The following is a 14141-nucleotide window of genomic DNA, read 5'->3' on the forward strand; positions in this document are numbered from 1 at the left end:
GCTTGAGTTAAAACTCTCTAAAAAATGTTTTCCAAAGAACTTTTCAAACCCTATTTCCAAAGATGGATTTCCCAAGAGATTTAGAACTCGTTTTCAAAAGATGTTTACAAATTGTTTCCAAAGTAAGTTCTCAAAAATGGGTTTCAAAAAAAAAAAAAAAAAAAAAAAGTTCTTTGTGCTTTCCAAAATCAACTTCCGAGTGGATTTTCCTTAATGAGCTTAAAATTAAATTTAAAAAAAAACTTTGATTTCCTTGAAAAAGCATTGTGAAAAATTTTCACTACATTCCACATTTTTAAGCACAAATATATATATATATATATATATATATATATATATATATATGTATTTTTTTTTTTCAGGATCTTTTGTTAAATTCAGACAATCCCAAGGGAATAGAAAAATGAATATTAATTTTTTTTTTTTTTTTTTTGAGAATCAGAATATTAATTAGTTAGTTCATACTTCATAGTACTTCGTACCATTTTTCCTTCCAGTTTTTACGTACTGCGGCCCCAAAATTCCAACCTGGGCCCACCATGTCCAATCCCGATGTGGGACCTTCTTGGACTAGCTTTTCAAAAATAACTAGACACCAAATCTATACAAAATTACACGAATGCCACTGTATGTGTTATATTACTGTTTTACCCTCTCAAACATCATATTCCTTCCTGAATCCTGTGACCTGCTGTGTCCGTGTCTCACTCACTTTTCTAGATCTTCTACCCCTTGGGCCTTGGGCCCTGTGGGCCCCCACTTGACAGACAGAATATTGCATTTTCCAGGAGGTGTAATTGGGTGTGGAGACATGTATATTAATGTTGTGGACAAGCCCTTCTTTGTAAAACACTTTTGGTTGGCTCATGGATGTTCAAGAATTTATTGGAACCAAGCACTCCAGGGTAAGAGGACCCCATCTACTTTAATAATAGTAACGATAAATATCACATTTTCAAATATAATTAAAAACTATATAAAATTGAATGTTGATGCTACAATCTCACAAGATTTCACTTTATTAGCTGTGGTGGTTAGAAATGAGTTTGGAGAGGTATTAAAGGTATGAACTAAAATTCATCATTCATATGCACTCTTATTCAAGTTGAAGTAGTTGCAATTTTGTCGGCATTAAATTTGGCTATCTTTGAAAATTAGTGCAACATTATAGTTGAAGGGGATGCAAAAATATTTTTTGATGTCCTATTTAAAGAGAAAGAACCAACTGATTGGTCTATCTCCTCTATCATTCGTAACGCTTTTGATTTAAGTGTATCTTTTGAGTTATGTTGGGTTAAGAGATCTATAAACCCAGTAGCTCATTTTGCTACTAAACATACCGCTGCTCTTAAAGTAGGTTTTTCATATAATAAGTGTAATATGCGTCCTCCTAACTTGGAAGCTTGTAGGCAAGATTGTTGTATTGCCTTTTTTTTTCTTCTGTTTAGTCTTTAATGAAGATAGTTTATCAAAATAAAATAAAATAAAATTAAAGTTTTTTTTTTTTCAAAAAAAAAAAAAAGCAAATTACACCCTTGCTCTAACCTTACTTCTTGTAAATTTCAATTTTATTCAATTTAAGTCTTTTATCCAATTCTATTAAAATATTATCATTAAGTAGGCAATTAACTAATTAAAAATATATTTATTGAAAAAAAATCTCACATAAAAAATCTATAAGATATTTTTATATATTTTTTTATGTGAGAAATTTTTTTTATTGACACTTTTTTTTTAATGAAATTAGAGGGAAGACTGGAATTGAACTAATTTGACATTTAGAGAACTTAATTGAATTAAAGTAAAGCTAGAAGATTATAATGAATTTCAGTCAAACAGAGGGTGCAATTTGCATTTTAGTCTTTTTTTTATTTGGTTTAACGAGTAAAGTTTATTGTTATCGAACAAGAGATTTGGTGTTCAAATATTACATATACCAAGAATCAATTGGTACCTTGACATAATGACAAAGAGAAATCATCATAGCGTAGCCATATGTTGAAGGTCTATTATACCTATATAAAAAAAAAAAGTTTTATTCTTTATTTTTCGTACATTTATTTATTTATGTAAGGGAAAATTTAATAGGGTATTAGTTTAAGAAATGTTTTTAAGAACTTTTTATGGGAAAAAAGAAGAGAAAAAACGAAAAAAATTTATAGCTTTTTATATTTTCTTAGAAAGTTGTATTAAAACTTTTATAAAATGTTCCATTAACTAGTGTTCTAATATCATTCATTAAGTGGGCCTGTATTTAATATACTCTTGGGGCTCTGTAGGACCAACATTGCCATTACCAGAGAGAGAAAGGGAGAAAGTTGAAACAAAAAGCCGAAAAGCCGGAACTTTGATCACATATCACTTGGATTTAGCTTTCGGCAGAATGGCCCATGAAATCTGAAGGCCCATTTGACATGATCATCACTTACCTCTTGTCAACAGTTGAAATCAATTGGTTTTCAGAAAGAAAATAAAATCAACTATACTACAAATTAACACAACAAATTTCAAATTTACTTTTCATATTTTTTGAAAGTAGTAGTCTAGTAGATTGTGGTTAGTGTAACATTAATAACCGGTTAACATTGTAATTTATGAAATTCGTCGTGGCATTAGACTTACACTCAGTTTGTTTCAACATTAACATTTTTTGGAAAATGATTTATTTTTCAAAGAACATTTTCTAGGAAACTATCTTATGGAGAGAGAGAGAGAGAGAGAGAGATCTATGGGAAGAGGAAAGACCAATGCTAGTGACAATGAGGGTGTGAAGAGAGAAAAAGTAAAGGAAAGAGAGAAAAAGTGAGAGAGCTTAGTGTGAGAGAGAGAGAAGGCGCCAAAAAATTTTGTTTCTCGTGACTACAAATAAAAATAATATTTATAGGAGATGCAACGCGTGAGAGAGAGATTGTTTTCCAAATACAAATTTTGTAAAAAAACTTATAGAAAATAAACCTTATTTTTATTAGAGTTTTCCTTTGACTAAAGATAGTTTTTCATTAACTATATATATATATATATATATATATTTTTTTTTGTGCTACCAAATAATGAAAAATATGAAAAATTATATTTATGAAAGGTTTTTTAGCGAAACAAACATAACGATATTAAAATAAAATGAGAAGGAATATAGATTAGCTTTTTCTCAAACATAGGACAACTAATTTTGTTTTAGCATCAACAAACCTTTTAAAAACTCAGTTCCCCAAGAGCCCAGGAAAAGCAGGGACTGCAGGCCTCATTAGGTATGAAGTGGACATTGGGTTTATGACTATTGTGACTTTCTCTCTAATCATTGTCGGAGTGAGAAAAAGTATTCTAGTGGAGCAATGGGCTGTTGTTGTTTATGGACTCCTCCTGGGCCTAGAATTTGAGCTATAAACATAGATATATCATTTGAGTCTCTGCTTACGTTAACTTCACGTTATCCTCTCAAAATAAAAATCAGGGTGGTCGATATCGTACCGGTATCAGTCAGTGCACCAGTATCAGTATACTTCTATTATGTATCAGAAAAAATACCGGCTGTATTGGCCATACCGACCAATTTCGGGTAATACCGGCCGGTACAAAAAAAACTTTTTTTATTTTTTAGTTTTGTAATTTTTGAATTTTTGTAAAGACATAATGATAACTTATTTACATTAACTTATTAGTATTATTTGTTTTCTTAGTATGCAATGAACAACTAAGCTTTCTATTTTTTATATTGTGTTTTTTTTTTCTTTTAATTGATGCTAAAGTCTAAAACTATGAATAATTTGTTCTGAATTGAGGTCATGTTTTATGATAAATTTTTATATTTACTAAAATATAAGTGAAATATTATATGCTTATAAACATGGTTCTAGAGATTTTGGTGTGTGTGTGTCTATATATATATATATATATATATATAAAATAGCGGTAAACCCGAAACGGTACACTGGTATTAACCGGTATCCGAAATATATTGTACTAGTGGCCAAACCGGTACAGCCTCGAGTACGGTATTGACTTCCTTGATGAAAACTCTTCTTAAACTTTGTTTGGATACTGCTAATTGTCGAAAATTAAAAATTGAAAACATTATAACAAAATAAATTTTAATTATGTAAATAGTACTGTGAGACCCAGTTTTAACTTAAAATTTGCTGAATTCTGTACTTGTGAGTCCCGTGAACAGTGCACGGAACCCACAGAAAAAATGCCAAACGCCAAACTTTCAGTTTTCAGCAACACCCAAACTCACACCAACCGTCCACTCTCTGAGATTTTATTCTGTGTACTTTTATGAAGAAGAATCCGATTTTTTTGAAATTTTTAAAAATAACATATTTGTTTTTCTTGTCTTTATTTTCTTTGATACATCTATTTTTTTTTTTTTTTTTTTATCTTTTTGTTTGAAAAGAAGGGTTTATTTATATATACTAAGAGCTAGTATAGCTAGATGGCTAGTTACAAAAGGAATATTGGATAATACAAAATTGGACAGTGATTATATTCTTTTAGTCTATATTCCTGCTCTTAGTCAGGCCATCTCCACTCCATTAGCCTCCTAGAAGACGTGATGTAGATGGATGGTCCAATCAGGCTCCAATAAGGTCCTGCAATAAAAAATAAGAGGTGCCAAAAATGAGGTCATCACACCAAAAGAAGTTAGCCAAGATTAAGCAGGAACAAAGTCAATATCTAAGTTTCTATTATAAATCTTTGTATTTTTTATGAAGAAGTACCTTTTTTTTTTTGGTAATCAGGCAATAACATTAAGCAAAACTAACTAAGAGAAACATCAGAGCAAAGACGCTCATACAATGCACCAGCTGCATCAAGACTAGCCAGCAAGGCCACATCAGCTGGAGGAAATTGAAAAACAACAAAATCATGAGGACTAACCGCGCCTCTTCTAGCAAGCGCGTCGGCGCATTTATTAGCTTCCCTAAAGCAAAGGTTGAATTTTGACCCTTGGAATCCTCTTCAATCCTTCCTTACAGCCACCATGATAACTTCATTACCATTCGACTACTCTCATCTTTCAAAAGCAACATCCACCACCAGTTTCGCATCAAGTTCAAATATGACATTCTCCAAGTTTAAATCAATGCAGAGATTAATCCCATCCCTAAGAGCCCATAACTCCGCCGCCACACTTGTAGTATACCCAATTGCTCTAGCATAGCCACTAACCCATTCTCCACAGAGTTGCGAATGATTCCACCTCCACCACTCTTACCAGGTTGCCCAATGAAGAACCATCGAATTTAACTTATACCAACCGTCGTGGGGAATGCCACCGCACCCGGATGATAGATAAGTTGCGTTGAAGTTTATCATTCAAGCCGAGGAAGGCAAATTCAGCTTTGCTATAGTTTCCACCTTTAAAGATTTTTGGGCCCGAATCTCTAAAGATGACATTGTTGCGTCCGAGCCGGAGGCCCCACACTCCAAAAGGAAAGAAGATGCTCCAAGATATACCCGATACCGAAGAGTGATACTTAGTACAATTTAATCGAAGCCAATCTCGTTAAACTAGAACCATAAAAGAGGTCGGTGTGGCACGGTAAAGGAAAAGAATCCCGTAAATCTTTGGCAAGAGGGCAATCACGCAAAATGTGGATTATTGATTCAACGTCCCCGTTACAATGCAGGGCAAGAAGTGGGAATAGCCAGCCCCCTCGATCCAAGAACTTCTCTAGCGGGAAGACTATTATGCATGCAATCGCCAAAGGAAACACTTGATCTTGGGCGCAGTAATAGATTTCCACACCCAATTCCCCCATAAAAGGCTCAAACAAATGGGGATCATGAACAACACAAGCCAGCCTTGTAAGCCTCCTTTATATCAAACTCCCCATCGTGTGAAGAGCACCAAGAAATGTGATCAACACTGCCGCCGACATAGGAATAGGAGTAGCCTTAATTTTCCGCCTTAGGGAACGAGGAAAATTGAATGAAATAACATCCAAGTTCCGTGAACCGTGGTGCACTACATCTCTTAAAAGTAAGGTCTCCTCATTTCTCCGCAAAGGGCCATTAATAAGGCTTCTAACTCGTACCATCACTCAACCATTTATCATGCCAAAAAGATAACTTACTATCATAACCCGCTATCCATTTTATACCCCTGTTAAAAATAGCCTCCCCTCTCATGATTGCCGCCCAAGTGGATGAACAAGATCTAGAAGTATTAGGAGAACGCCTCCTTCGAGTGATATATTTTTGGGAGAGCACTCTAGCCCAAAGGGAGTCTTTTTCTTGATGAAACCGCCAATTAAGCTTGGCAAGCGCAGCTGAGTTCCTTTCCTTGGCCGTGATTGAAGGCCGAGACCCCCATTAACTTTGGGTTTGGTGATCTTCTTCCAAATTCGATCGTGTGAAGTTTCTTTTTGGTTTCCGTCGTGCCCCAAATAAAGTTACGACAAAGTCTATCCACTGTTTGAGTTACCTTAGCAGGGAGGGCAGCACTTTGCATAACATAATAAGGGATAGTGGAAAGAGTAGCTTTGGTCAACACAAGTCTCCCTGCAAAGGAAAGAAGATGAGTTTTCCACCCCGCAAGACGGCCTTGAACACGCTCTATAACAGAACCAAAATCTTGAGGAATTGCCGTATGTTTTATAGGAATGCCAAGGTATTTCCCCAAGGAAGGGGTGGACCGAAACTCTAAAATGTTGCACAACTCCTCTCTATGATGCTGAGGCAGATTTGGAGAGAAAAACACCCGAGATTTATCTGCACTAACCTTTTGACCAGATAACCCGCAAAAGGTGTCTAAAACATCCCTCACAGCTTGACAATTTTTAACATCAGCCTTTGCAAAGAGAACCAGGTCGTCCGCAAAAAATAGGTGAGAAAAGGCCAAACCACCTCTGGAAGCCGGAATAGGGTCCCGAAGCTTGTCCTCACATTTGTCTGAAATAAGAGCTCCTAGAACCTCCATACACAAAATGAAAAGGTAAGGAGAGAGAGGGTCGCCTTGCCTTATTCCTCTTGAAGGTTGGAAAGGATCCAAAGCCCCACCATTGAACAAAATTGAGATGGATGAGGAGGAGACACAACTCATAATGAGAGAAATAAGGTGACTAGGAAACTTGTAGAGAGCTAAGGTGTCTCTAATGAAACTCCACTCAAGGCGGTCATAGGCTTTCTCTAAATCAATTTTTATTGCCATTAAACCATGTCGGCCTTTCTTATTGGACATAGAATGCACCAACTCGGACAATAATAGCATTATCAATACCTTTCCTCTTAGGAACAAAAGCCGATTGAAGAGGAGATATAAGGTTGTCCAATAACGGACGGATGCGACCCACAATCAGCCTTGGTTATGATTTTATACATCGTGTTACACAACCCGATGGGACGATAATTATTTAGAGACTCAAAGATGTCGCATTTGGGAATAAGAGTAATCAAGGTTCTATTAAGATACTCAGTAATCGTTCCCCGTGTTGAACACATTCTTGATTTCATCCTTCACCGAATTACCCACAACCCTCCCAAAAGCGCCGGAAAAATCCAAGATGCACCTATCAGACCGGGAGCTTTATAAGGTTTGAGAGATTGAAGAGCGCGAAAATTTCAGCATCGAGACCGGAAGTTCCAACCTAGAAATGTCATCGCCTTGAAGTGTACACTTCCAAAAGGGGGCTGCCAAACTTGCCTATGGGCAAAGCATTGAGAGGTAGTAAATAACTCAAGAAAACCTTGTCTAATAAAGTCAAGAATCTCAGGAGCCCCATTCACCAATTACCCATACGATCTTTCAAGCTAGAAATACGATTTCTCTTGCGGCGGATCGCCGTGGAGTTGTGAAAGAAAGCCGTATTCCTCGTCTCCATCTATAACCCAAGAGATTCTAGATTTCATACACCAATAAACTGCTTCCAAGGAAGCAACAAGATAATTCCTCTAAAAGGGACTTTTCCGCATTAATAAGGAAATTGTTAGGATTGCTTCCTAATGCCGATCGCACTCCCTTTAGTCTTGCACAAATTCTACGCTTTCTATGGAAAATATTACCAAAGGTCTCCCTATTCCAGCTTTTGGCACGGGTAGTAAAAGAGGTGATTGCACTGGGTAAATTGGAAGGCCCTGTCCAAGCCTCCCTAACCAGGTCCGGAAAGGAGGAGTGGGATAACCACATTGGTTGGAACCGGAAAGGCTTGGGAAAGGGGGTCCCCTGGTCATGATGCAAAGAAAGGACAATGGGGCAATGATCAGAATGGGAGCGCTCCAAATGACGGACACTGGCTTCTGGATAGAGCACATTCCAATCAGTATTTGCAAAGACCCTATCAATTCTTTCTTGGATGAGGTGGGTAAGGGGTTGCCGATTTGACCAAGTGAAGCGAGGACCAGAGAAACCCATATCAAACATCCGGCAATTATTTAGGCAGTCTTGAAACTTGATTGCTCTAGAGATGTTAATAGGTCTACCCCCATATTTATCTTCTCTGGTAAGCACTTCATTGAAATCTCCAGCAATAATCCAAGGAAGAGAATGAAGCTCAGCAACCGACCTTTCTGCATTTTTTTTAAAATTAACATGTTTGTTTATCTTTGTCTTTATTTTCTTTGTTTTTTTTCCCCTTCACAAAAGGGAAAAAGTAGTCTTTGATGTATTATTATTATTGTAATAAAATCAGAATGCATATTGCCAGAATCATACTCCTAGCTACTCTAATTAATGATGGAAAGCAAGTCAAGCAGACCAATGCCCATTATATTGGCCTTCTCCTAAACTTTCTTCATTTCATCCAATGGTTCATTTCATTGGCAAACGTTTCATTTTTCATCCCCTCAAAAAAAAAAAAAAAAGTTTCATTTTTCATTTTTCCTTGTGCAAGAGTTAACTACGGATTACGTATCATATCATTGCTAATGCAGACATCGGCACAGACTAAAGTTCCAAGGAATAAGTTTGTTTGTTTGTTTTTTAGAAAAGTAAGTTAAAGGGTCTTATTAACAGTTATTCTTAGAGTATTTATTAATGAACAATTTTAAGAAAATTTTTATTCCCCCTTTACAAGAAATATAAAAAGCTATCAAAAGGGTATCATAAACATTTTCCGAAAGTTAAAATAGAATAAAGAATGTACAATGAAGTTATGATTGTTAATCGCGAGATAATAATGATTTTAGGATGACATTGCAATGAGAATTATGATGATATTAATCACGACAAAGGCGGCTAATGGCGATTATAATGAAATATAATTATGAACTGATGAATCCAAGTCTTACAAAATGGAACAAATGGACCCTGATCATTCTTTGTGATATGCCAAACCATTACAAGGAACATTTCCATATATATTTCCCAGTTTCAAATGATGAGTTCCAGCAAGATCTCCAAAGTAAATCATCCCCACCAAACACACTTTTTGGATAATTATTATCTTCATAATTTCAAATGCTTTTTGGGCCATTTCAACTTGAAAACCGTATCTAGTGATTAGTGGCCAGTTTAAACGATTAAAATTAAACTTAGTCAATAAACATGTTGATAAGGAAAGGCCATTAACGTTAATCAACAACCCTTTAACAATTATTATGATGTTCCATTTCGAATCATTGTAACTTGATGATGGTTATGAATGATGATGATTGGGAGGATAAAGACATCAACAACCATAAACGGTGGGGATTCAATGACAAGGAGAAATGGATTACCCGACATTACCAAGGCAGTAAGATCCAGATTGATAAGTTAGCATGCGGATATGGTAGCACCAAGGCCCCTAGCAATATATATATTAAAAATAAGGAAAAAGTTATCGGATAGACATTGGTTAAGAAACTATTTTTATAAACTTTTTATTAGAAAATAAAAAAGTAATTAATTATTTTTTTTACAGTTTTTAATATTATCTATGAAAGTGGTAATAAAATTTTTTCTAAAATGGTCCATTAGCAGATGCTCTAAGGGCACTCATTAACCAGACTCTTCAAATAATTCGAGATAAGAGAGAGGGAATTTAAACTCTAAATGTCTCTTGAAAACACTAGAAGTACTACCTAAACTATAAGACTCTTAAAACTAGCTAGCAACATTCTAACTGTACTAAAAAGTATAAATGCCCTGAAAGGCATGTCTATGGAGAGAGTATAAGGTATAAGGGAGAATGAAAGGGGAGGACTGTAGAGAATATACATGAAATTTTCAAATTTGTGAGATGCAAAAATGAAGAAGAATATGCGCCAAAGAGGCTTGCATAGAGGATTCACAATTGGCTAAAAAGGGGCCAAAACCCCGACCCCCCCCACCCAACCCAACCCAACCCAACCCAACCCAACCCAAAAAGGCTCGTCCTTAAGCGCTTCTACTTGGGCCTTAGAAAATCTCCCTTTAAATACCATAACACTTTATATCGAATCGGGTCATAATCTTAATCAAACACAATTAGGCTCCATATAGCCCAACAATGGAAATGATTATCTCTTTCCCTTATTGGGATGTTTAAAAAAATAAGTAGAAAGAGAAGGAATAAATATCCCTCATTTTTATTTGGATGTTTTATAAATTAGAATGGAAATTGGGGAGAGAAAATGATAAATCAGCATATAAATTGACAATTGTACAACTATTTTGTTAAATTTAAAGAAATAGATATAAATTGACATCATAAGGATAAAATTGACTATTTAAACCTCTTTAATATAAGTGGAATTTGCCATTCTCCAAATTCTTCAAATTTGAGGGAATTAAAATATGGGATTTGGATGAGTTAAAAAAATCCCCCCATGCCCTTTTCCCCTCTCTTTAAAAGACATTCAAATAGGGTATAAATAAAACCCTCCAACCTCAACTTTTTTCTCTTACTCCGCTCTCCTCCTAATCCATCCAAATACACCATAGAAGAATAAAACCCCTAAAACCTACAAAATAGAAAAAGCACTTAATAACTTTCAAAATGACAAAAATGCTCTCAAAATCTCCAAAACGACTAAAATATTAATTTCCAAAAAGATCAAAAATGACTAAAATGCCACAACCTTTAAAACAATAGAAAGACACTTCAAAATGACCAAAATACCTTTAAAACATCTTAAATGATAGAAATACCACAAAAACATTTCAAATGATCAAAATTCTCCCTAAAAGGCACCAAAATTACATAATACCCTAAAATCTCCAAAATGATCCAAATACCCCCAACAACTCCAAAAAAAAAACCCCTAAAAACCTTTAAAATGACAAAAATAAAAAATCTTTAAAATGAAAAAATACTCTTGAAAACCTCTAAAAAATAACTAAAATACCCTATGAACCCTTAAATAGATACCCCATTTTTCCCAAATCTCCAAAATGACCAAAATAACTTCAAAACCTCCAAAAATGACTAAAATAACATTGAACCTTCCAAAATGACTCAAATACCTTCAAGATCTCAAGTATAATTAAATACTTCAAAAAGCCACCAAAATGACAAAAATATCCCCCCCCCCCCCCCCCCCCCCCCCCCCCCAAACCCAAAATGAATGATTAAATACCTCCCAAAATCTTCAAATTGACCACAGTATACCTCAAAACTTCAAGAATCATCCCAAATATTTAAAACTTGCACAAACATAACTTACAACTAGGTTTTTTAATTTTTTTTTTATGATTCTAAAAAAAAAGTTTTATTATTATTATTATTATTATTTTATCTTTATTTATTGGAATTAAAAATTAAAAATTTGATGGTAGTTTTTTTCTTTTATTTTTAGTAAGCTTCATTGATAGTTTTTATTAATTGTTTTAGTACTTTATCGGGTTGCACTTTCATTGTGCTTATTAGTACAATTTTCAATAGTTTTATTTTTATTTTGCTTATTTTTAAGTTAAATTTATTTAATATCTGTACAAAAAAGAAAATTTGTGATTTTTTGACAACATATTTTAGAACACGTTCAGGAAAATAACCAAAACATAGGAAATAATCAGATTTTTTTAGAATGTTTCCTATAGAAAAGGTTTTATGCCAAAACAAACAAAGCCTTAACTCAATTTTGCTTCTCTCTTTTCTCTATTCATTAAATGAGGTCAATACTCGTAATTACCAATAATTGAACTTTTATATGCTTCATAGATAAGTATATCAATTTGGATAGCCTCATCATTATATTGATAGCCGAACAGTCGTAAAGAAGCTTTAGAATTTAGATAACAAAAAGGAGGAATGTAGAAATTCACTGCCAACATGCTGGATAAATTAGTTGCACTGTTTTCTCCCACACATTAGACCTCATAGTTCTAAACTTCTGATACTTAAAAGGGAAGAGAGAAAAACATAAAGGAAGTGCAATAAACCTAAGCGCATATAGTATATGAAAAGGCCAGAAGGAAAGCTCCTAGTTGTGATTCATAACAGGGTACTTCTTAGCATTCTTGACTATTTTTGTCAGAGCAGCTTGTCCGAGATCTAGCCCACAAACATCAGCAAGACGTACTAGATAGAGCAGAACATCTGAGATCTCCTCTTCTAAATGCTCCTTATCATCAGAACTCCAGTTGGGTAGTCCTTTTGCAACCTCTCCCTTCCACTGGAATATCTCTGATAGCTCTCCCACCTCTCCCACCTGCACTAACCAATCCAAATATTCATCAAACAACAATATATCTTACATACACAACCTTTTTCAAATGTTCTTGAGGTGATCAAATTTTTTGAGGTGATCAAATTGTGGTTTATATAAACATTATTTTTACATAAAGCTACTGTGTACGCTACTTTTATCGTATTACTAATAATAACTTGTCACGTTAACAGTTGTGAAACCAATTTTAAAACTTATTGTTCATCAAAACGACGAAAAAAAAGAAAAAGAGGGGGGGGGGGGGGTGAGAGATTGTATAAGAAAAAATGAATTGAAATGGTTATTTAGTGTATCATTGCATTGGCTAATGATAATTCGTACTTGGCTTAGATATATACTAAGTACTTACTAGTGCCAGAAGGAGATTTCTAGGACTGTGATATTGATCCCATCCTCGTACTTCAGCAAACTCAGCAAGCCTATCCCTAAGCTCTTGAAGAGAAACATCCTTTGATTTTCTTGAGCACCCATTAGAGTTCTCCATCTCCTAGCTAGAGTTTTCTCTTAACTTTACACTTCAGCCAAACTCATGCATGTGTCCAAATATAAAGACATGGAGAGGGGGCCTCCTTTCTTTATTTTCTTTCCTTTTGTTTTTATTTATTTATTTTTTTTTTACTCTCTGCAATTTAAATGCATTGTTGGGTATAGTGGAGAAGTACTTGAGTGTTCCCACAGAACAGTAATCATGTGAAGTATGGCAGGGATGTCTCCATCTTTTCTTTTCATCCATGACTTGAAATCACTTATTGGCCTGCAAATTCTTTTTCTAGGAATACTGCCAGCATTTTGCCTATGCCAAAAATGGCTATATGTTAGATCACACCTATAGTAATTTACCTTGTTTCTAGAAATCTAATATCAAATCCTTCATTAGAACCTAGCTTAGCTCCACTGAGATTTGGATAAAAAGAGAATTTTAGACTTGAAATTGAAGAACCCTTGAGGGATTCTGTTTTTGTTTGCTTCTTTGATTTGATATGGAGAAAAGAAATAGTTATCTTTTTGTCGCTTTGTGTAACTAGAGAATTGGATTCCAGTGTGGACAGCTTTACGACATAAAGTGTCGATCAAATCCACAAACTCATTAAACATATATAATATAGGAAACAAGCAATGATGTCTCTATGTGACAATCAACATGTCGGCTATGCTCTCTGCCATGGAATTCTACCCATGACAACAATTTGGAATTCAGTGTATTCCAGAAAAATTATCCACATGCATTAACCTCAACCAAACAATACGCATAACAATGCCTCAATTTTGTAGAGAAAATGTGTTTGTTGACTGCACACAACGTTGAAGCTTTCCACATAAGCCAGTACCTAGGTTTCCATGGACAAAGATCCTCTTCAGTTCCGTTTTTTTTTTTTTTTTCTTATTTTATGCTCAAATAAACGAAATTTTTTGTACAATTGATGTGGATGTTCTTAGTTTAGATTTATAATTTTCGATTTGAAATATGAAATAAATTGAACTCTAGTCACCATTCAATGCATGCATTTATATCCTTTGCCCTGCTTTCTTTTCCCATTCTCGCATCAATTCCACAATTTGTTAGCTTGTGTGAC

General features: G+C 34.7%; 2 protein-coding genes across 2 annotated transcripts; both read right to left on the bottom strand.

Moving 5' to 3' along the window:
• Nucleotides 1-7840: 7840 nt before the first annotated feature.
• Nucleotides 7841-9664, bottom strand: LOC142632789 (uncharacterized). Its single transcript, XM_075807128.1, has 2 exons — nucleotides 9658-9664; nucleotides 7841-8508 (listed from the first exon to the last, which is right to left on the bottom strand). The coding sequence occupies exons 1-2, from the start codon at nucleotides 9662-9664 to the stop codon at nucleotides 7841-7843; spliced, it is 675 nt and encodes a 224-aa protein (XP_075663243.1).
• Nucleotides 9665-12114: 2450 nt separating this feature from the next.
• LOC142630559 (uncharacterized) lies at nucleotides 12115-13201 on the bottom strand. Its single transcript, XM_075804565.1, has 2 exons — nucleotides 12917-13201; nucleotides 12115-12549 (listed from the first exon to the last, which is right to left on the bottom strand). The coding sequence occupies exons 1-2, from the start codon at nucleotides 13049-13051 to the stop codon at nucleotides 12322-12324; spliced, it is 363 nt and encodes a 120-aa protein (XP_075660680.1). The 5' UTR covers nucleotides 13052-13201; the 3' UTR covers nucleotides 12115-12321.
• Between the last annotated feature and the right edge of the window lie 940 nt (nucleotides 13202-14141).

The sequence above is a fragment of the Castanea sativa genome, chromosome 4, assembly GCF_040712315.1.
Source record: "Castanea sativa cultivar Marrone di Chiusa Pesio chromosome 4, ASM4071231v1".
NCBI classification, from domain to species: domain Eukaryota; kingdom Viridiplantae; phylum Streptophyta; class Magnoliopsida; order Fagales; family Fagaceae; genus Castanea; species Castanea sativa.